The sequence below is a fragment of the Emiliania huxleyi genome (genome assembly GCF_000372725.1).
Source record: "Emiliania huxleyi CCMP1516 unplaced genomic scaffold EMIHUscaffold_32, whole genome shotgun sequence".
NCBI classification, from domain to species: domain Eukaryota; phylum Haptophyta; order Isochrysidales; family Noelaerhabdaceae; genus Emiliania; species Emiliania huxleyi.
Genome location: NW_005199601.1, coordinates 387,760 through 406,908, shown reverse-complemented (window position 1 = coordinate 406,908; position 19,149 = coordinate 387,760). Strand labels below are relative to the sequence as shown.

Genomic DNA, 19,149 nt, shown 5'->3' with positions numbered 1-19,149 from the left:
CACAATGGATCAAGAGAGCGTGTCGCCATCCCGGCGCTACCCGGCGCTTTTCGCCCGCGCCACAAACTCGGACACGGAGCCCGCCTCCAGCGCCAGCGCGGTCAGGCCGAGGACGTCGAACGCCTCGTCCAGGTCCGCCATCGTGAGCAGCTCCGCCTCGTAGTCGGCCAGCAGCGAGGCGAGCTCGGAAAGGACCGCCTGGTCGTGCTGCCGCAGCCGCTGCGCCAGCCGCGCAACCCACGCCCCGGGCGCCGCGCCCGCCTCGGCCGGCTGGTACGGCCGCGGGTCCTTCAGGATGGACTGCAGCTTGTCCACCAGGCCGAAAAAGATTAGCGCCGGCCGGAGCGGCGCGAAGGCGTCGCCGGCGTCCGGCGCTCCGTCCCCCCCGCCGCCGTCGTCCGCACCGGCGGCGCCGGCGGCGGCGCTGCTCGAGGCGGCGCCGCTGCTCGAGGCGGCGGCCGACGCGGGCAGCGGCGCGAGCGCCGGCGGCTCCGCCGTCAGCAGCGCGCCGACGAGCGGCGACGCGCGGCGGTGCGGCGAGCGAGAGGAGCCGGCGCCGGCCTCCGGGCCGGACAGCGGGGCCGAGAGCGGCGAGCGAGGGTCGCGGCTCGGCCCGCTGCCCGGCGAGGAGGGCGGTGGCGGCGGCGCGGCGAGGACGAGGCGCTCCCGCGCCACGGCGGCGGCGCCGTCGCGCAGCAGCCTGCGGAGGAACGCGGGCTTGGCGGCGGCCCACTCATCGGGAGAGTGCAGCAGCAGCGACAGGATGAGAAAGAAGAGCACCGACTCGGCCGCGCCGCCGCCGGCCGCCGTCGCCGCCTCGCCGCCCGCGCCGCCCGCGCCGCCCGCGCCGCCCTCCGCCTCGACAAAGGCGGCGAGCGAGCGGCGGTGCGAGCGGCGCTGCGCCTCGCCCTTGGCGTCGAGAAAGTAGGACGCCATCTGCACGAGGTACGGCAGCAGCCGGATGTTGGACTCGCGGCCGCCGCCGCGCGCGTCGTGCGAGAACTGCTCCTCGCACGCGAAGCGGAGCAGCAGCAGCCGCAGGTTGTGCGCGAGCAGCTTTGGCCGCGGCGCGTCGGCGCGGCCCGTCGACTGCGCCTGCGCCCAAAACTGCTCGACGCACGCGCCATAGGCCTCCTCGCCGACGGTGGCGCCCCAAAAGGGGAGGAGCCCGTTGGCGCGGGTGCGCGAGTTGCGCAGGGTGGCGCCCTCCCACTCCTGCTTCGGCTGCTTGAGCGAGCGCTCCGCCGTCGCCGCCTCGCGGTGGCAGCGCACGTGGATCGTGTTGAAGTGGCTGACCGTGGTGTGGCACGCCTCGGACGGCGCCACCGCGCCGCCCAGCCCGAGGCTGCCGAGCGCGCTGCCGTACGGTAAGAAGGGGGAGCCCCGGCTCACCGGCGAGGCGTGCGCGGCCGACGCCGCCCCTCCGCACGGCTCGCACAGGCTCGGGAGGGGCACGCGCTTGGTGAAGACATACACGCCGAGCGTCTCGCCCGGCCGGTACGCCTCCCCCTCGCCGCACACGACGCACACGTGGCCAACCTCCTCCTGCAGGTCGCCGATCAGCGCCGCGGTCGCCGCCGCCGAGACGACCACGCGCTTCGAGCCGGGGCCCTTGCCGTCGCCCGCCGCGGCCGACATTCCCATCGAGGACAGAATGCGCTGCCGCTGGTCGAGCGCCGCCTTGCGCTTGGACGCCTGCGTCGACTGGCGCAGCCGGTCGACGGTGGCGGCGAGCCCGGCGTCGCGCATCGCCTCGAGCAGCGCCTCGGCCCACGTGCCGATCGCCTTCGAGGCGGAGGAGGAGTGCTGCTCCAGCGCGTGGATCGTCCCCATCACCTCGGGCGCGAGCAGCAGCTGCTGCGTGCCGGCGTGCGTGCGCGCGAGCGACCCGAGCAGCTGCAGCACAAACGGAAGCGCGGGCCGGCTGAGCGCCTCGGCCCACTGCGCCGCCGTCGCGCCCTGCCGCTCGGCGGCGAAGGCCGACAGCAGGTAGGCCGCCCCCGCTCGCGCCAGCCCCGCCTCGGCCGCAACCTCGATAAGGCGCGCGCCCGCCGACGCGAGGCCGCTCGGCGCATCTCCGCCGCCGCCGCCGCCGCCGCCGCCGCCGCCGCCGCCGCCGCCGCCGCCGCCGGCCGCCATCGCCGCGGCGGCCGCCGCGGCCCGAGACGCGGCGACGCGAGACTGCGGCTCGGTCAGCAGCCCGACGAGGCACTCGAGCCAAAAGGCGTGGCGACCTGCCGCGTCTCCGGCGGCGTCGCAGGCGCCAAAGTCGGCGTAGAGCTCAAAGTGCGCGTACAGCTGCCGGAGGAGCTCCGCCCGCCCGCGAGTGACGAGGGGGAGGAGGCGCGTGACGGCGCGGCAGAGCGCCGCCGCCGGCTCGCGCGCCGCCGGCTCGGCCTCGCTCCGCTGGCGCAGCGCCTCGAGCTCGTGCAAGAGCGAGAGCACAAAGCCGCGCCACTCGTCCTGGTCGCCGCCGCCGTCGACCTGCATCGCGCTCTCGCCCTCGCCGTCGACGGCCGCCGCCTCGGCCTGCGCCACCATCTCCTCCTCCAGCAGCGCCTCGATGGTCTCGAGCAGCCGCTGCGCCGCCAGCGCCGCATTCTCGCCCAGCGCCGCCGCCGCGACGGCCAGCGCCTGCGGCGCGACGCGAAGCAGCCGCGCGGTGCCTCCGAGCGCGAGGACGCGGCGCCGGTTGGCGCGGATGCGGCAGCAGGCGTGCAGCAGCTTGAGGAGGAGGACGATGCACTCGCCCGGCTGCCCGGCGCGAGGCATGCCCGCAACCTCGAGCAGCCGCAGCAGCAGCTCGAGGCCGCCCTCCTCGCCAACCACCGCCGAGAGGGCAAACTCCGCCTCCGGGTCCGTCTCTTCGGCCGCCTCCTCGTCGATGGCCTCGACGATCTCCTCGGTCGCCTCGCCGTCCAGGCCCTGCAGCCGGTAGACCACCACCATCGGCCCGCGGTCGTCGCCTCCGCCGCCCGCCGACGCCAGCCCCGCGGCGGCCGCCCGCCCGGCGCCGCCCGGCGCGCCCGCTCCGCGCGCGAGCGCGCTGTCCGAGCGCGCCCACACCTGCTCGTACACGGCCGCGACGGGGAGGTCGAGCTTCACGATCTTGCCCGCCACGAGCAGCTCCATCCCGTTGTCGTCCTCGATGAGGCCCACCATGTCGAGGTCGCGGCAGATCCGGTTCTTGACGTCGCGCATCAGCGGGCCGAGCGAGGACTTCATGTACGGGTTCTTGGTCATCGCGCCGCGGATGAACTCCTCCTGCGTCGGAGCCTTGCTCAGCTGCAGCGGGTAGTCCGGCTCGGGCCGCTCTGGGCAGACGAGGCCGCACAGCCGCTCGAAGAGGAAGGAGAGCGCCGCCGGGTCCGCGCGGCCGCCCTGCGGCGCGCCCTTGCCGTCGAGGCCGGCGGCGGCAACGTGCTCCCGCACGGCGGCGACGCAGGCGGCGAGGAAGCGGCGGCGCTCCGAGTCCGACTCGTTGTGGAGCGAGGCCAGCGTCGCGGTGAGCTGCGCCGCGCACGCCTCGGTGTGGCACGTCTTTTGCAGCACCAGCCCGCGCACGCACAGCAGCGCCCGGAGCAGCGCGGGCACCAGCGCGCCGTCGCGCCCGCCGCGCCGCAGCCGCTCGCGGACTGTCGGCGGCTCGACGAGCGAGGCGAGGAGCTCGACCAGGGCGCGCAGCGTGCGCCCCTGCAGCAGGTCGAGCACGCCGTCCGCCTCCTCGACGGCCCGCACCGCGCGCGCCTCCTCGTCGACCAGCGCGACGAGGTGGGGGAGAGTGCCGCGCGCGACGAGAAAGAGGCGGCGCGACGCGGGCGCGGCGAGGCCGCGGAGCAGCTCAAAGTACTCGGCCGAGGCCAGCCCGCCCGCCGCCACCGCCCGCCGCATGAAGGCCGGCGCGATGAGAGCCTCGAGAAAGTCCAGCGCGAGCCCGCTCGCGGTGGCGGCGCCGCCCGCCCCGCCCTCGCTCGGGGCCGGCGTGGCCGGCGTGGCCGGCGTGGGCATGCAGCTGGGGGAGAGGGCGGGAATGGGCGACGCCGCGGCCGCCGCCGTCGGGAGGCCGCCGGCGAGGCGGAGCAGGAGCGACGCGCCAGCCTCGCGCACGGGTGGAGACGCCTCGCAGAGCAGCAGCTCGCAGAGCCAGTTGCCGCCAGACTCGCCGGCGGCGGGCGGCGGGCGGCCGGCGGACGCCGCCGCCGCGGCGCGCCACCGGCGAGCGCACCGGAGCGCGGCGGCGCGAGCGCGCGACTGCACGGTCGCTGCGGGGGAGGCCGTGGCGCCGGAGCCGCTGTGCCAGCCAGCAAACGTTGCCGCGGGGCTCGCCAGGAAGGCTCCAAAGTCGAGCGCCGCCGCGCGAACGCCGCTGCCTCCGGCGCCGGCGAGCTCGGTGAGGGTGGGCGAGGCTGCCCCGGACGGCATCGGCGGTACGACAGGGGCGGGCGGCGCTATGGTGGCGAGCAGCACGCGCAGGCAAGGGAGCACGAGCCGGCGGCACAAGAAGGAGGTGGAGGGGCGCTGCGCCGCGTCGGAGGACGGCGGCGGCGCCGAGACGAGCCGGATGCCGCTGCGCAGCGCCCCGAGCAGCATCGCGAGCCGCTGGGGCCAGAGGTCGTCGTGCATCGACGCGAGGTCGCAGAGGAGGGTCACCTCTGGCGCGAGCAGCTCCTCTTGCGGCAGCGCAGAGTGGTGGAGCAGGCAGAGCTGCAGCCGCGCGGAGAGCCGCCGCTGCAGCGCGGTCGTCGCAGCCTCCGAGCCGAGGCTGAGCGTGCAGAGCAGCCGCGTCGCCGGCCCGACGCACCGGCGCGGCGCGTTGATCAGGCAGTTTGCAAACACCTCCTCGAGCAGCCCGCGCGCGAGCAGCGCGTCGCGCATCGCCGCGTCCTCGCCGGCGAGGCGGCAGAAGAGCGAGAGGCACTCGACCGCGAACGCCACCGCGCAGTCGTACCGCGGCGGGCCGGCGCTGGCGGCCGCGGCGGCCGCGGCGGCCGCGGCGGCCGCGGCGGCCGGGGCCTCGCCCGCCACGCCGGTGCGCGAGCCCGAAGAGGGTGGCGTGGCGGCGGCGGCGGCGGCGGCGGTGGGAGGGGAGGCCTCCCCGGTGTCCATGGCCTCGGCGGCCATGGCCTCGGCGGCGCCGGCCGCGGCGGAGGGGGCGGCGGGGGCGAGCCGCGCCTCGCTCTCGTCGCCGCCGCCCGAGCGCATGTAGCGGAGCAGCTCGGCGCGCGCCGCGTGCAGCGTCTGCGCCGACTTGAAGAGGCCCTCGTCGGCCGCCTGCGCCTCCCGCGAGTACAGCGCGGCGGCGAGGCAGATGCGCCCGCGCAGGCGCAGCGCCGCCGTCGAGCCGGGCAGCGCCGCCGCGAGCGCGTCTGCAGAGATCGCGCTCGCGGCGGGGTGTGCGGCCGTCGCCGTGGCGGCCCCAGCGGCGGCGCTGGCGGCGGTCGCGCCGAGCGGCGACACGGGCGCAGCCGCGAGCAGCGGCTCGTCGGGAGCGGAGAGGAGCGCCTCGATGGCGCGGCGGTGCGAGGCGAGGGCCCCGTGCCGCCTGTCCGCCGACTCGAGCTCCGCCTCAACCATGCCGACGAGTCGCTTCTTCTCCGCCTCGGTCGTGATCCGCTCGACGACGTAAGAGGGGCGGACCTGCAGCAGCCACTCGAAGCGGCTGTGCTTGCAGAAGCCGCACTCGTTGCACAGAAAGGCGTCGAGGTGCTCGTAGTTGATGTTGCGGCAGTGGCGGCACTGGTAGGCGTTGTCGCCGCAGTGGCGGCAGATGCCGTGCCGATCGGCCACCGAGCGCGAGCAGCGCGGACACTGGAGCTTCTCGGACGCACCGACGGCCGGCTCGTGGAAGGTTGCATACTCGATCAGCAGGTTGGTGGCGACGACGGGCACGCTAAAGTCGAAGCGCACCTCCGCCTGCCCGGCCGCCACCGGGAGCGTCTTGACGCGTCGCCACAGGTCCCACCGCCCCTTGAGCTCGCCCGCGTCGGCGACGGGCTTGTTGTGCGCGTAGAGGCGGATGCTCGCGACCATCATGGAGCGGCGCACGTCGGCGATCCGCAGCACGCCGCCGTGCAGCGTGTGCGACGCGGAGAGCCGCACGATCTGGCAATTCTCGGTGAACTTGGTCTCGGCCTGCAGCGACTCGAGCTTGACCTGCGTCGGCGCGGCCTCCGGCCGGGCCGACGCGTGCGCGGGCGCCGTCTCGAGGTAGTGGCCATCGACTTCGACCAGCGAGCCGAGCGCGGCGTAGGTGCCCGCGTTCGGGTGCGCGCTCAGCAGCTGATGCTGCGCGCGCAGCGCGGCGACAAACGAGTCCATCACGTGGCTCGCCATGTGCGGCGGGAGCCCTGCGTCGGTCACCGCGCCAGAGGCGGCGGCGGACGCGGCGGCCGGAAGGAGCAAATTGCCCAGCAGGACGATGAGCTCGTGCGACGCGGCGCCCTGCTGGGGGAGCGCGGGGAGCACCGCGCGCAGCGAGGCGTAGATGGAGCAGCGCTGCTCCCGCGTGGCGTGCGCCCACAAGCCGGCAACCACGGCGCAAGCCTCGGCGCGGATGCACGCCCGGCCGCAGAGCGCAAACAGGCGGACGAAGCGCGCCAGCTGCGCCGCGGCAAGCAGCGGCTCCACGTCGATGCGAGGGCGAGCCGCCACCGGGAGGGGCGTGGGGGGCACGGGCGCGGCCAGAGGGCCCCGGCCGGGCTGCCTGCCCGCGGCGGCGGTGGACGCCGCGGCGGGGGCGGGAGGGGAGAGGGCGAGGCCGAGCAGCTGCAGCACGTGCAGCAGCGAGCTCTCGCCGCGCAAGGCAAACGTCGCGCGCAGCAGGAATGGGAGGGTCGCTTCGGGCGCGCACGCCGCGTCGCGCGGCAGCGTGCGCGCGGCGGCCACGCCGCTGTCGCCGCCGCGCGCCGCGCAGTAGCGCGCCCAGTGCGTTGGCTGCGCGGAGGCAGCCTCATGCATCCGGCCGAGGCTGCCCGCCAGCTCGAGCTGCGAATCGTACGGCAGCGGCGGCGGCGGCAGCCCTCCCGACTCGCCGAAGCCACCGATCCAGATCCCGCCGCCCCCGGCATCGACACCGCCGGCAGCGTCTCCGCCAATGCGCTGGCCGTCCGGCGCCGCGCCCTCGTGCGGCGGCGAGGCGTCGAGGACGCGCGCCTCGCTCAGGACGCGCCGCACGCGCGCGAGCTCAATCGAGGCGAGGCCGGCGTCGCGAAGCTCGGCGTACCTCGGCTTGGAGCCGCAGAGGGCGAGCAGGAGCTTCTTGGCCTGCTTGCGCGCGAAGGAGAGCGCGGGCGCGTGGATCATCTTGAAGAGGATATTTGTCCACGGCGCCGCCGCCGCCGCCAGCGCGCCGCTGCCCGCCTCCGCGTCCGCCGGCAGGGACGGCGCGTGGGGCGCGTGGGCGGGGAGGAGGAGCTGCCGCTGAGCCAGCCGCTGGGCGAGGCGCAGCACGGCGTCGAGCAGCAGCTGCGCCGCCTCCTCGAAAAGGTCGCTCGCGTGCATGCGGCCGTACGCCTCCGAGAAGAAGGGCGCCAGCACGCGAGCCGTCCCCTCCGCCCCGCCTGCCGCCGCGCCGCTGCCGCCCGCCGGCCGCGAGCTGGAGGACGATGGCCCGCCTAGCGAGGCGCGGCCGGCAGCGCCGCCACCCGACGGCGCGGCCTCGTCGCCGCCGCCGCCGCGTGAGGCCTGCTCTTTGAAGTGCGCGAGGAGGCGCGAGGCGAGCTCGAGGAGCCGCGCAGGCAGCCCATTCTTGGCGAGTCGCGCCGCGAGCGCCGCCTGCATGGCCGAGCTCGCGAGATCGCCACCCGCCGCCGCCGCCGCCGCCGCCGCCGCCGCCGGATCCAGTGTCGCGGCGGGGGCGAGGGTGACGGTTGCAGACGGTGCTGCGGCGGCGGGCGCGGCGAAGGGGGTAGCGGCGGGCGGGAAGCTGGCGGCAGCTGCGGTCGCGGCAGTGTGCGGGATTGGTGTGGCGGCAGCAGAGGCAACAGTGGCGGTGGCCACGGCGGTGTTTGCGACTGTGGCGGCGGCGCTGGCCGCCGCCGCCGCGGCGGCGGCGGCGGCGGTGGCTGCAGTGGCGCGCTTGTCGCGGTGCAGCAACAGGCAGAGCAGCAGCCAGAGTAGGAGCTCGCACTCGAGCGCCGGAGAGCGGACGGGCTTGGCGGCCGAAGGTGACGCCGCTTGCTCGGCGCCTCCCGCCGACATGAGCCGCGCAGAGACAGCGTCTGCCACAGCGACGCCCCAACCGATGGCCTCCTGCACCTCTGCCGAGGCGCCGGCGGGCTTGCCGGCCGGCGCAGCAACAGCAGCGCCCTCCGGAAGGACCGTGGCGGCGGAGGGGGCGTGCAGGGCTGCCGGCGGCTCGGTCCCTGCAAACTGCACAAGCAGCTGCAGGTATGGGAGTGCCGTGATTCCGGATGTGTTGGACAGCCCCTCCAGCCCTTCCAGCATGAGCAGCCGCAAGCAGCAAACAAGGTGCCGCTGCCGCCGCCTCGCGCCACCCGCAACCTCCGGCCGACCGAGCGAGCCGCCGCCAAGTGCCGTGTCCATCTCCATTGCCGAGGGCGCCGAGTCGAGCGACGGCTCCCCTCCCTCGGCAGCCGCGAGGCCCATCGGTGCCATCGGCGGCGGCGGGCTGCCCTCTCCATCACCGCCCTCGTTGCCCTCGTTGCCTCCGCCGTCTCCCTCAGAGCTGGGGCCGCCGCCGCCTGGGTCGCTCGGCCCGCCGCCGCCGCCGCCTCCGCCCCCACCGCCTCTGCCCCCACCGCCGCCGGACTGCGCCTGGCGCAGCGACATGGAGATCGCCATGGCGAGCATCGCGTCGTCGTCGGCGTCGTCGGCGTCGGCGCCTCCCGCCGCCGCGGCAGACGCGAGGGCCTCCGCCTCCGCCTCGAGCGACATCTCCTCGGCCTCATCCCGCGCGTGCGCCTCCTCGTCGTCGTCGTCCTCCATCTCCACCTCGGCCATCCCGTCCTCCTCCTCCTCCATCGCCATCGCCTCGTCGTCGTCTCCCGCGCCGACGCCCCCGTGCTCGTCGTCGTCGTCGTCGCCGATGTGTGCGCTCCCCACGACCACTCCGGACGCCTCCACCTCGCTCTCATTCGCGAGGAGGGGCAGCACCGCCGACTGCGCCGCGTACAGCGGAGCCGAGCCGCCCAAGCAGCTGTTGGCCACCAGAAACTCGACGCTCTTCGCCGAGCCCATCGCCCCGCCCATGCCCGCGCTACGCCGCAGCCCGCGACCCGCGCCGCCGCCCGCGCCGCCGTCCCCGCCGCCGCCGCCGCCGCCGCCGCCGTATCCGTATCCGCCGCCGCTCCCGGCTCCGCCCCCCTCTCGCGGCGACAAGCCGTCAAAGGGGGGCGCTGCCCCGCTCGGCAGCGAGGAGAGGAGCGCGCGGGAGAGGGCGGCGGCCGTGGCGGTGCGCACGCTCTCGCTCTGCGAGAGGAGCAGCGCCGAGAGCTGCGACCAAATGGGGCGCAGCGCGTCGAGCTCGGCAGCCGTCGGCGGCGCGGGCGCTGGGCCGCCCGACGGCTCTGCTGCCCGGCCGCCGCCCTCTTCGGCGGCCGGCGGCGGTTCCTCCACCGCGTGCTGAGCGCAAGCGAGTAGGAGGTGCACGAGAGACGAGTAGACGAGCCGCAAGCTCGGCTTAGCGGCGCCCGCGCCGCCCGACGCCGCCGCCGACGGAGGCAGCGCCGGCAGCCGCTGCGCGCCGGCACAGAGAGTGGCGAGGAAGGCGGGCTCGGCCCGCACGTGGCGGAGCAGCGACTGCGGCCTCTTATGGACCACCTTGCACAGCGCCGAGAGCAGCGGCAGCAGCGCCGCCGCGGCGGCAGACGCGCTGCCGAGAGCTGCGCGGTCGGCGCCGCCGACCGCCGCAGACATTGCGGCCGCGGCGCCCGCGCTCGAGGGCTCGGCAGCCAGCGCCTCCGCGACGGCGGCCGTGTGGCGGAAGAGGGCGCCGTCCTTGATCTCGTGGTACCGCTCGCGCTGCGGCTCGAGGAGGCGCAGCAGCGACTTGGCGGGCCGGCGCAGGGTTGCCAGCGAGCCGTCGAGCCTCAGCGCGCGGGGCAACGCCTCGAGCATCGCCTCGCGGCCCGGCGCTGCGGCCCCGACGCCCGCGCCCGCGCCGCCGCCGCCGCCGCCCGTGGCGGCCGCGACGGCGTGGAAGACTCGTAGCTCCGTCAGTGCCGTCTCGAGCCCGACCAGGATCTGGCGGCGGCGGAGGCCGCCCTCGCCCCCGTGGACAGACGAGGCCGCGCTGGGGGTGAGGTGCTTCGCCGAGAGCGCCGTCACTTGCATGTCGAAGCCGAACTCGCGCCGCGTGGCCCCAAACACCTCCACAGCGTTGAGGACGGGAGGGCCGGCGCCAGAGTGCGCCGGCGCCAGAGTGAGCGAGAAGGAGCGCTGGCCAACGATGGACTCGGCCGGCGTGAACGGCAAATCGTACCAGCGGCGCTCGCCGTCCACGGTCGACACCGTCCGCCCAAAGAGCCGGATCGACGACGGAACCTGGTGCGGGTGCGACGCGCCGAGGAGCAGCCGCACTCCGATCGGCACGAGGTCCGACGACGAGTTGCTCACCGAGAGCGTCATCGGCCCGTACTCGACCTGCCCGACGATGCAGTCGTCCGACGCGGCGGAGAGGCGCGCCTTGATGCTGTCTGGGGCGCCGCGCGCCGCGTCGACGAAGAGGGTGACCTCCGGCGACGAGGTGACGCAGGAGCCCTCCTCGAAGGCGTCCACGCGGAAGGCAAGCCGCGTGGCGCTCGTCCGACGCTCGAAGGCGCGGAGCAGCGCGGCGCGCAACGAGTCGAGCTGCGAGCCGCCGCCGCCGGGTGGCTTTGTCGCCTGGCGAGGGGACGGCGCGGGTTTGGGGGAGGGGAGGGGGGGGGGGGGGCAGTGGCGCGAGGCCGTCGCCTGGTGGCACGAGAGGGACCCGTCCTCGTGGAGCGCCTACTCACAACAGGCGCCGTGAGCCGCGCAGCCCCGCAGCGCACCACGCCGCCCCTCGGCGCGCGCGCCCAGCAAACCGCAGCAACCTCGGCCGACGGCGCCCGTGCCGCGGCTCCGTGGGCCGGCGCGGCGGCGGCCGCGATGCCCTCGATGCGCGTGGAGGGGCGGAGCGGCTGCACCTCGATGGCCGCCGGAGTGACACACAGGAGAAGCGGCTGGAGCGTCTTGCGGCAGGCGGCGGTGAGGAGGCCGCGGCAGCCCGGCACGTCGCGCCAGTGCGAGTGGGGCACGCAGCGGGCCGCCAAGCCCGCCGGGGCGGCGCCGGCTCCCACCGCCGCCGCGTGCGACGCCTGGTGCTGCGGCGCTCCGCTGTTGCCGCCGGGGCCGACCGCGCTTCCCGCGCCGCCGCTCCCACCACAGGGCGCGCCCGCCGCAGCGGCGACGCTGGCCGCCTGGAGGACTGGGTGGAGGGGGCAGCCCCGGACGGCGCGGGTGCGCGCCGCATCCAGCCGCAGCACAAAGGCGCGGCCGTCGGCAAAGGAAGTGAAGAGGAGGTCGCACGGAGGCGAGTAGTGCAACGTGACTCCCAGCCGCGACCTCAGCTCGGCGGGCACGGCGAGCGCCGACGAGAGGACGGTCGGGCGGGGCCGCTCTGGCGCGGCGGCGGGCAGCGCCGCCGAGGAGGGAATGGAGGAGGAGGCGGGGGCGGGCGCCGCGGCGGCGGCGGGCAGGGGTGGGAAGCGGTGCGTGTAGATTGTTCCCACCCCGCTCATCGCGAGCACGACCAAGCCCGGAGAGGCGGCCTCCGGCCCGGCCGCAGCGTCGGTGGCGAAGGTGACGTCCTTGAGAGGCTCGTCGGGAGGCGCGAGGTGGGCAAACGGCGCGCCGCGGTGGCGGCGGAGATCGTAGAGCTTGACCCAGCCCGCAGGGCCGCCGCTCAGGAGGCCGACGCATGGAGCCACCCCGGGTGCCCACAGCGCGCGCAACAGCGACGGCGGCGGGCTCGATGCCGTCGGCGTCTCGAGCCCCAAATCGAGCGGCAGCCGCACCGAGACCTCGCCGCGCGGACTCACGGTGAGGACGGCGGCGGCACGCAGCCCCGCCACGAGCAGCAGCGTGCTGTCGGCCGGGCAAAAGGCGAGCGAGACGATCTCAAAGCCGAGGGCGGTCTTGGAGAGCGTGCGCAGCGCGGAACGCTCGAGCGGCGTCGCCGACGCCACGCCGCCACTGGCGACGGACGCCGCCGCCGCCGCCGCCGCCGCGGCCCCGGCTCCGGCAGAGGCGGCGGCGGCGCGGGCGGCCGCCGCTGCCACGGCGGCAGCGCCGGCGCCGTGAGAGGGGTTGCTCAGAGCTGGCGACCCTCCGCCCTCGCCGCAGCCTGGCGGCAGCGGGGCGAGCGCGAGGACGGTCGCCGAGTCGACGAGGTGTAGGCGGTCGGCTTCGGCGACGGCGAGCAAGCCGGAGGGCGAGGCGGCCAGCACGCAGCGAGGCAAGCCGCCCGTCGCGAGCAGGTTGCGCATCTCGCGCGCGTGGGACGCGTCGGGCTTCGGCTTGACGTCGAAGGCGCCTACTCTCGGGGGCCTCTCGGGTCCTCTCGGCTGGCCGCGGGTCGGTTGTGAGGCATGCGTCGTCAGGCGCCCGGCCGCAGCAGCAGCCGGAGCGAGGCGAGGCCAGACGCGGGCGCAACCACGTGTCTCGCGCTCTCTCCGACTGGGAAGAGGTCCGGCTCCGACGCGGCGATGCCGACGGCGGCGGCGGCGCGCTCCTCCGCCTGCGCCAGCGAGAGCAGCCACTCGTAGGCGCCGAAGACGACCGTCACGAAGCTCGACTCGGCCATGCAGCGCAGGAGCGCGAGCCTGCTCGGCCCGGTGAGCGAGGGCGGCGGCAGCGTCGTCACGGCGGCGGAGCGCGCGGCCGCGGGGCGGCTCGAGGCGGCGGCCGGGGCGGCGGCCGGGGCGGCGGTGGGCGCCGAGCCCGTCGCCCCGGCCGCCACGCGCGACTGCGGCTGGGGCACATAGCGTCGCGGGGAGAGAGCCTTGCAGTGGACGCCCCGCGAGGCAAGCCCGCCGGCGCCGCAGTCGCAGAAGAAACGGGAGCGGCGCGAGTACGAGACGACGTGGCCGGCATGGCAGACGCGGATGCAGACGGAGCAGCAGCCCTCCGACTGGGTGAGGCCGCACGTGTAGCAGTAGTACCAGTGCTGGTCGGTGAAGTTGGAGCCGGTCACCGCGTACGTGCACACGCGGCACGCCAGCTGCCTCGCGCGCCGCTCAACTGCCGACGCCTCGTCAGGCAAGGCCAAGTCCGCGTTCGACTCGTCCACAGACCCGCGGGCGAGGACCACCGCGCCGCCGGCGGTCACCGGCGCGCAAACCATCTCGGCGTCGGCAGCGTCGGCCGGGAGGGGAGACGCCTCCACCGCGGCCACGGCGGCCTCCTCCAGCATCGCCGTCGGCCCGCCGCCGTCGGCGCTGCTCAGGATCAAACCCGTGGCGTCGCACGCACCGAGCACCTCGGACAGCAGCTCGAGCATCGCGCAAGCGGCGCCCACCGGGGGCGGGGGCGGCGAGGGCGGCCGCCGCGGCAGAGGGGTCGCGGCGGCGGCGGCGGGCGTCGGCGCCGCGTCGACCTCCATCGCCTCCGCGTCGGAGGCGGAGAGCGCGAGCGCGCCGCCACCCGCGACCCTCTGGCGGGAAGAAGAGCCACGCACCCGCTCGAGGAGCGCGAGCGAGAGGCGAATGAGCTCCTCGAGCCGCGCCCCGCTGGCCGCGGCGTCGGCGGCGTCGGCCCCCCCGGCGTCGGCGTCTTGGAACGCCAAGCCGCGCATCAGTGCGAAGAGGTCGGCGCCCCAAGCCGACCACAGGCACGGCTGCGGAGGCGTGGTGCCGTCCCCGCGGAACGGAGTGCCCTGCGTCGTCGAGGCGCAACACTTCTCGAGGTGGCGACGGAGCGCCGGCCAGAGCCGCGCCTGCAGCGCGGCCTGAGCCAGCGCGTGTGGGCTCTCGCCCTCCGCCGGTGCGAGCAGGAGCGCTCCGAGGAGCTGCGACAGCCGTTGCCACGCGCCACCCCCGCTGCTGCCGGACGCCGCGGCAGCGGCGTCGCCCGAGGCCGGCGGCGAAGCGCCGCTCCCGCCACCGGCCGAAGCGGCGGCGGCGGCGGCGGCGGCGGCAGCGGCGGCGGCGGCCGCGGCGGCGGCGGCGGCGGCATCCAAACGGGAGGAGAGCCACGTCTCTAGCTCACCCTCGCGCAAGGAAACTAGGGATAGCGTCAGCCGCAGCACAAGCGGCTCCGTGCGCGGCGCCAGCGGCCAGCCGGCGGCACGGTCTCGTCCAAGCCGCTCATCGTGCCGCAGCAGGGCGAGCGTTGCGCTGAGCGCCCGCTCGTCGAGATGGCCGCCTGCCGGGGCGGCGCAGAGCAGCTCGGCGAGCTCAGGCAACCGGCCGGCCGCGCCGCCGTCTTGCGGCGGGGCGGCGGGCGGGTCGGGCTCAGCGACGCCGACGTAGCAGAGCAACGCGTGCGCCGCCGTGTCGTTCGACGCGAGCAGTCCCTCGAGCTTGTCCAGGGCAAGCCCGAGGACCGCGGCAGAGTGCGAAGCAGACGCGGCGGGAGGCATCGCTGCGTCGAGGGCAGTGGAGACCGCGGCGTGGAGCCGGCCCGTGCGAATGACATCCGCCCACGCGGCGCGCGCAGCCGCCGCGGGCAGGAGCGCAGTCGCGGCCGCAGTGAGCCGCGGGGCGCAGTGCGCCTGCCATCCGTCGAGGCAGAGGCCGAGCAGCTGCCGGCCGAGAGCACCGCACTGCAGCACGAGCCCCTCGCCGCCTCCGGACGCACAAGCGGCGGCGGCGGCGCACGCGCGCAACACCGCGTCCATGGCGAGCTGAGTGCGTGCGCGCAAGACCTCACTGGCCATCGCAGAGGCCGCCGCAGAGAGACGCCAACTCTCGCTGGCGCCTCTGCCGCCCGCCCCGCGGCCGACATCCATCCAGGCGGCCCCAGAAGCCGACGCGCCGTCGCCGTCGAAGCCGCCGCCGACAGCTGCCGCGTCCACGGCGAGCAAGTGCGCCAGCAGGCTCCGCAGCAGTGCCGCCTCGTCCCGGCCGCTGTCGTCGGCTGCGGCGGCGGCCTCGTACCGAGTCAGCGCCGCAGAGCGAGCGCCCGGCGCCAGCAGCGCGCGCGCGGCGCCTCCGCCGCCCGCGATCGACACCAAGACGGCCGGCGGAGCGAGCTGCCCGCCCGGCGGCACCGCCGGGTCGATGGCGCCTGTCCGCACGACCGCCTCGACGAGCGAACTCTGCTCGAAGCGGTGGTGTGGCGCGGCGAGGCGGCGGGCGTGAGCGGCGGCGGCAGCGGCGGTTGCTGCGACGGCAGTCGCCAGGGCCGGCAGCAGCTCGGCGGCCACCGCCGCAACGGCGTCGGGGGGGGCGCGCGCGGCCAGGGTGGCAATGGCCACCTCTGCTGCGAGCGCGTGCGCGCTCATCACCGCCGCCGCCCCACCGGGGCCTCCGAACGAAGCAGTGCCGCGCGCCACCTCTGCACCCGCCCCCGCCTCCGCCCCCGTCGGCGTGGCTGGCCGCGTCTCGGCAGCGTCTGGGTCTCCCAGCCCCGTCGCGGCCGCTCGCATCCAGCCCACAGAGGCGGCCAGCGCCGAAGACGCCGCGGATGAGGCGGCGGAGGTGGCCGACGTCTCGAGCGAAGCCACGGAAATGCGTGCAGCGTCTAGCGCGTGGCCAACCGCCTCGGCGCCGGCGGCGGCGCCGGCGAACGGCGGCGGCGCCGGAATGCGGTGCGCCGCGGGCGCGGCGCCCAAGAGCCGCCACGCGACGAGGAAGAGCTGCGCATCGGAGGCGCCGCAGCGGTCACGAGCGGCGGCGCCGCCAGACATCGCGGCGGCGAGGAGCGCCACGACGCAATCCACCACCGCACTGTCGAGAGCAAATGCCGACCCCGCGGCGAGCGGCCGGCTTCGCACGCGGCGCGCGACGGCGGCGGCGGCGGCGGCCTCGGCGGCCGCCCTCGCGGCCGGCTCGGAGGGGAGGGGCGCGCGCAGCTCGTAGCGGTGCGCCGGCGACCCGCTGCCGAGGACCACCTGCGACGACGCGGCCGCGGCCGCCCCACTGACCGCGGCGAAGGAGCCAAGGTGGAAGCCGAGCGCGGCGGCGGCGGCGGCGGGCGGCGGCGGCGGGTGGTGGTTCGAGTGGCTGGCGGAGTGCGGCAGCTCGGCGAGCGTCGAGGCGAGCTGCGAGGCCAGGTGGTGCGGAGGCTCGTCCGGGTGGGCAACCATGTAGTCGAGGAGCTGAGCGAGCCGCAGCGTGGCGCCGCGCCAGCCGGCGGGGCGGCGCGACTGCGGCAAGTGAGCCGCGGCGGCGAGCGCGGCGCTGACGCGGCAGCCGACCCCGCCGCGCTCGAGCGGCGGCAGCGAGTGCCACAGTAGCAGCAGCAGCTGCGCGTGCGGCAGCGGGAGCGGCGGCGGCAGCGGCGGCGTCGCCGGCGGCTCGGCGGCGGCGGTGGCGGCGGTGGCGGCGGCGGCGAGCGCGGCGACGGCGGCGTGGAGCACGTCGATCACGACCGGGTCGGCCGGCGCGGCCGCTCCTTGCGCGCCGCGCGAGGCCGAGAGCTGCGAGCTGAGGCGGATGGTGGCGACGCGCGCGTAAAAGGAGAGGGCTTGCGGGTGGAGCCGCAGCGGTGCGACCGGGGCCGCGTCCGGCGCGCCGGCGGGAGGCGGGGCACGGCCCGCCATCTCGGGGAGCGGGCTGCCGACGAGGCCGGCGCGCAGGGCGGCCGCCTGCATGCCCTCGGAGAGGGCGGGCGCCAGCCGCTCGCCGAGGGAGCGGAGCGCCGCCTGCACCTGCTGCACCTGCACCTGCTGCACCTGCGCCTGTTGCGCCGGCCCGCCCGCGCCGGCGCCGCCCGCGCCGGCGGCAGCCTCCGCGCCGTGCTGCAGGAGGAGGACAAGCGCGCGCACGTGGCGGGTGCCGAGCGAGCGGCGGACGAGCGGCGCGAGGGCGGCGGGCGCCTCGCGCCCGAGCACGGGCCCGCCCAGAAACGAGAGCAGGGACAGCTGCAGCGACAGCTGCGCGCCGACCGAGCCGGCCGGCTGCGGCGGCTCGTCCTCGTCGGGGGCGAGGAGCTCGCGCGCGAGGAGGGAGGCCGCGTCGAGCTCGGCGCGCGCCGGCGCCGTCGCGGCGGGGGAGGGCGGCTGCGGCTCGGCGGCCGGCGCCGCGAGCGAGCAAGCGAGGAGCAGGCCCAAGGTAGTGTCGAGCAGAGTCAGGCCCGGCAGCGCGAAGAGCTGCTCCAGCCGCCGGCGCACCGAGCACGGCGCCTCGGCGGCGAGGTTGAAGCCTCCGGCGAGGCGGACCGGCACCGACTCGAGCCGCGCCGCCGCCGCCTGGTCGTGCTCGCTGTCGACGTCGACGAGCAAGCGCGAGGTGCAGCGAAGCAGCAGCGCGACGGCCCGCGGATCGGCGGGCTGCGGCTGGCAGGCGCGGAGGGCCGCCCACGCGCCTATGGGTTCGGTACCGTGGGGGTGGGGGATGGGTTCGGGTACCTTGAGGCGGTGGGGGAGTCCCCCGCGCCAGCGGTCGGCTGTGCGGCCGAGGAGGAGGGTGCGTGCTGCCAGCCAACGCCGAGCGGGCCCGCGGGCTCAAAGAGGGCGGGGAGCGGCACCTAGAAGGTTCCTAGAAGGTTCCTAGAAAGTTCCTCCCCGCGGGCTCAAAGAGGGCGGGGAGCGGCACCGAGGCCGAGAGGGACCACGAGAGGGCGGCGGCGGCGCAGAGGCGCGCGTTCGAGGCGAGGTGGCCGACCTGTGAGATGAGTCATCAATGAGTAGATCTAGCTACCAATGGCGTCGCGCGTTCGAGGCGAGGTGGTCTTCCTGTGGTGTGAAGACACACCGCCAGGCAGGGTGTGAGGGCGGCACCGTGCAGTGCACTCGCACACGCGCTCCGGATACAGCGAAGGGCCGCCGAATCGGCACTTCAATACGTCTCCCCTCGAGTGCCCGCCGGAATACACGCGTCCGAGGCCGCGTCTACGGCGCCCCGCCTTGATCGCCGCCGCCTCGCGCCGAATCAGCCGCAGCGCCGCCGGCAGCAGCCCGCGGCAAAGCACGGCGCTCAGGCGGCGGCCGACGGCGCTGCCGAGCGTGTGCGAGCCGGCCGAGCCCGTCGGCAAGTTGGCCGAGAGGCAAAACGTGCACAACAGCGCCGACAGCAGCCGGAGGAGCTCGCACGCGCTTCCACCACCCGGCGGTGCGGCGCCTAGAAGGTTCCTAGAAGGTTCCTAGAGCCCGCACGCGTTTCCACCGGGCGGAGCGGCGCCCGCACCGCCGGCGGCGTGAGGGGGGGGCGGCGCGGCGCGCGGGAGCAGCAGGAGCAGCTTCAGCACCGCCGACGCCAGGCCGAGCGACGCGGAGCAAGCCTCTTCCCTCTCTGCTCCTCCGCCGGCGCCGCTTTGCGAGTCGGCTCCGCCACCGGAGAGCACGAGCGATCGCAGGTCGAGCGGGGCGAGGAGGCGGGTGCAAGCGGCGGCGAGGCGGCGGCGTCCGCTCGTCGGCTCGCCGAGCAGCCCCTCCGCCACGCGGCCGCGGACCTATTCATTGAGCCAACGAGTGACGCGTGAAGGACTGCTGCCGCAGCCCGTCCGCCGCGCTGCCGTCGCTCTCACGTGCGATGCCGCGAGCCGCTGCCGAGGCCGCTGCGACCCGTCCCCCGCACCGCGCGCGCTGCACAGCGGGGGCGGTGCGGCGGCGGGCGGTGCGGCGGCGGGAGCGGGCGGGAGCGGCGGCACGGCAAGTTGCGAGAGCGCCGCCGCCATCGCCTCAGCCCCGCCCGCCTCGGGGACGGGCGCATGCGCCCAGCCGGACGCGCGCGGCGACGGCGCGCCGCCGCCCGCCCGTTCGTCCGACGCGGAGGGGGCGGCGGCGTCGGGTGCGGGAGGCGCGGCGGAGTGGTAGAGGCGACGCAAGGCTTGCTGCAGGGAGGCGGACGAGGCGAGGGCGTCGAGGGGAGGCGGCGCCGCGCTCTCGCGGCGCAGCTGCCCTCGAGTCGCCTCGAGCGCGGCGGCCGCCGCCTCTGGCGACGGCTCGACCTGGCGCGCGCGCGGGGGGGGGGCGGGGGGCGGTCTTTGTTTCGGAGGGCGAGCTCTCCTTGCATCGCCGCCCCCGGGGGAGGGCTCCTCCGGGAAGGGGGGGGGGGGGGTGCCAAC

At 76.6% G+C, this 19,149-nt stretch overlaps 1 protein-coding gene across 1 annotated transcript in view; it reads right to left on the bottom strand.

Annotated features, from left to right (window-relative positions):
• Window positions 1-36: 36 nt before the first annotated feature.
• Window positions 37-19,149, bottom strand: part of EMIHUDRAFT_207692 (hypothetical protein) — a gene marked incomplete at both ends in the record, with an annotated part of 20,711 nt that continues 1,598 nt past the window's right edge. Inside the window, 31 exons of the mRNA XM_005774053.1 lie at window positions 37-219; window positions 865-2,031; window positions 2,176-2,298; window positions 2,647-2,925; window positions 3,067-3,339; window positions 3,421-3,477; window positions 3,637-3,912; window positions 4,363-4,917; window positions 5,572-6,621; window positions 6,775-6,836; window positions 7,041-7,263; window positions 7,450-7,512; window positions 8,149-8,679; window positions 9,085-9,217; window positions 9,338-9,582; window positions 9,745-10,068; window positions 10,165-10,842; window positions 11,127-11,171; window positions 11,337-11,399; window positions 11,712-12,116; window positions 12,659-12,803; window positions 13,056-13,324; window positions 13,577-13,631; window positions 13,761-14,072; window positions 14,175-14,365; window positions 14,447-15,070; window positions 15,152-15,223; window positions 16,910-17,056; window positions 17,255-17,448; window positions 17,979-18,203; window positions 18,417-18,534. Coding sequence (XP_005774110.1) covers window positions 37-219; window positions 865-2,031; window positions 2,176-2,298; window positions 2,647-2,925; window positions 3,067-3,339; window positions 3,421-3,477; window positions 3,637-3,912; window positions 4,363-4,917; window positions 5,572-6,621; window positions 6,775-6,836; window positions 7,041-7,263; window positions 7,450-7,512; window positions 8,149-8,679; window positions 9,085-9,217; window positions 9,338-9,582; window positions 9,745-10,068; window positions 10,165-10,842; window positions 11,127-11,171; window positions 11,337-11,399; window positions 11,712-12,116; window positions 12,659-12,803; window positions 13,056-13,324; window positions 13,577-13,631; window positions 13,761-14,072; window positions 14,175-14,365; window positions 14,447-15,070; window positions 15,152-15,223; window positions 16,910-17,056; window positions 17,255-17,448; window positions 17,979-18,203; window positions 18,417-18,534 — 9,087 coding nt within the window. The remainder of the gene's footprint in view (window positions 220-864; window positions 2,032-2,175; window positions 2,299-2,646; window positions 2,926-3,066; window positions 3,340-3,420; window positions 3,478-3,636; window positions 3,913-4,362; window positions 4,918-5,571; window positions 6,622-6,774; window positions 6,837-7,040; window positions 7,264-7,449; window positions 7,513-8,148; window positions 8,680-9,084; window positions 9,218-9,337; window positions 9,583-9,744; window positions 10,069-10,164; window positions 10,843-11,126; window positions 11,172-11,336; window positions 11,400-11,711; window positions 12,117-12,658; window positions 12,804-13,055; window positions 13,325-13,576; window positions 13,632-13,760; window positions 14,073-14,174; window positions 14,366-14,446; window positions 15,071-15,151; window positions 15,224-16,909; window positions 17,057-17,254; window positions 17,449-17,978; window positions 18,204-18,416; window positions 18,535-19,149) is intronic.